General features: G+C 37.3%; 1 protein-coding gene across 1 annotated transcript; it reads left to right on the forward strand.

Annotated features, from left to right (window-relative positions):
- Positions 1 to 360: 360 nt before the first annotated feature.
- Positions 361 to 1,800, forward strand: LOC145627356 (uncharacterized). Its single transcript, XM_081679749.1, has 2 exons — positions 361 to 1,386; positions 1,528 to 1,800. The coding sequence occupies exons 1-2, from the start codon at positions 361 to 363 to the stop codon at positions 1,798 to 1,800; spliced, it is 1,299 nt and encodes a 432-aa protein (XP_081535875.1).

The following is a 1,800-nucleotide window of genomic DNA, read 5'->3' on the forward strand; positions in this document are numbered from 1 at the left end:
CGTACTTTCTGGTAAGGCAAATAGCAATTGGTATGTAAAAAGTCAACAATACAATGACTTTGATCACTTGCTTTACGTTATGTTTGGAATTAATGGATAACCAAAAAGTCTTTGGAGACTCAAAACAAGGGAAGAAGCAACCTTAGTAGCATTAACTGATTTTTAAACACTTTCTCTAGATTTTTCTCTCTGACTTCTCTCTAGATTATTTTCCTTTCTTGTTTTTTTTTTTTTAACTTATATAGTTAACCTTTGTGAATCACTAGGGGTTGCCTTCACACCCAGGGGTGTGGAGACCTTGGGAGTTTGCTTAGGTCAAGCTATATAAGTTGTTTCATCTTTTCTTTAAACTCTTCCTTAATGGAAGAGGATAATAGTACTTTGCCTGCTATCCAACATGATTTTATGGATATCAGTCATTCTAAAAATGTTCCTATAGAAGGTCCTGCTCACAAACCTTCTTTGGGACCATTGTCATTTCGAGAAGCTGTGGCTAGCTCCACTCAATGGTTTAATGAAGCTAGAAATATTGCAATTACCTCTTTGGATTGGGAGGAGAAGGACGAAGATCTGCCTAATTCTGCTCTAGCGGTTGGTTTTTCTAATGAAACTTTGCAACGATTAAGGGAACCATGGAAACTTACACTAATGGGTAAGTGTCTTGGTATTACCATAAGACCTTCTTTTATGGCTTCCCGTGCAAAAATTATGTGGAGGGTTAGAGGTTCTTTGGAAACTATAGATGTTGGAAATAATGTATACCTCTTTCGTTTCTCTACTCTTGATGATTATGAGAGAGCTTTGTATGGAGGTCCATGGTACATCCTAGATCATTATCTAGTCTTATCCAAGTGGAAACCTAATTTCAGGTCTTCATCGACAAACTTTGATATTATGTCTGTTTGGATTAGATTTCCAGAATTACCGGTTGAATATTATGATAAGGAGGCTTTATTCCAGATTGCAAAGCGTATTGGTATTCTAATAAGGGTAGATTATGCAACTGATAAGTTATCTAGAGCAAGGTATGCACGAGTTTGCATTGAGATTAATATGTCGCAACCTTTGATAACTAAAGTATGGGTTGGTGGTGCATGGCAACAAATTCAGTATGAGAATATTCATTCTCTTTGTTTTACGTGTGGAAAGATTGGGCATGTTTCAAAAGAATGTGACCAGGTGTTGAGTCCTAAACTTCTCTCAACTCTGCATGGATCAGATGGGCCACCACCAATTTTGGCACCGTCTACAAATCCCACCTCTTCACAGGAAAAGATGCATCCTTTTCATCAGGATATTGCTAGTTCTAGTATTGCCAAATCTAATGTAGGGGCCCATTCTGATAAGCCTGATGGAATTTTAGATGACTATGGCCCATGGACTTTAGTAACTGGGTCCAAAAAGCAAAAAGGGAAAATCTAATCCAATTCTAAAAACAGCGCCAATCATCAGAATGGGAAACTCAAAGGCTTAGCTTCCAAGTTTTAAAATCATAAACAAATAAACTTGAACAATAAATCAGCTCAGAGCTCGAGGAATTTATGGCGTGTTTTAGACAAGGAAGTTTTGGAGAATGAAGAGACTCAAAATTGCACTATTCCTGCATTAACTCCACCTACCTCTTTATTGAGTAATAAAGATAGTACAAACCCTTCGATCACTGTTCTAAGTGAGATTTGTACTTCTGATAAGTTAGAGCACAGTACTGTTTCTCACCACCTGGATGTTGTGTCAGAACATAATCTTCAGCAAGATCTTTCTATTCAAGTTTTGCCTAATTTGATCTCTCCTTCCTCTTAA

This window comes from Chenopodium album, chromosome 1 (genome assembly GCF_948465745.1).
Source record: "Chenopodium album chromosome 1, dcCheAlbu1.1, whole genome shotgun sequence".
Classification (NCBI taxonomy): domain Eukaryota; kingdom Viridiplantae; phylum Streptophyta; class Magnoliopsida; order Caryophyllales; family Amaranthaceae; genus Chenopodium; species Chenopodium album.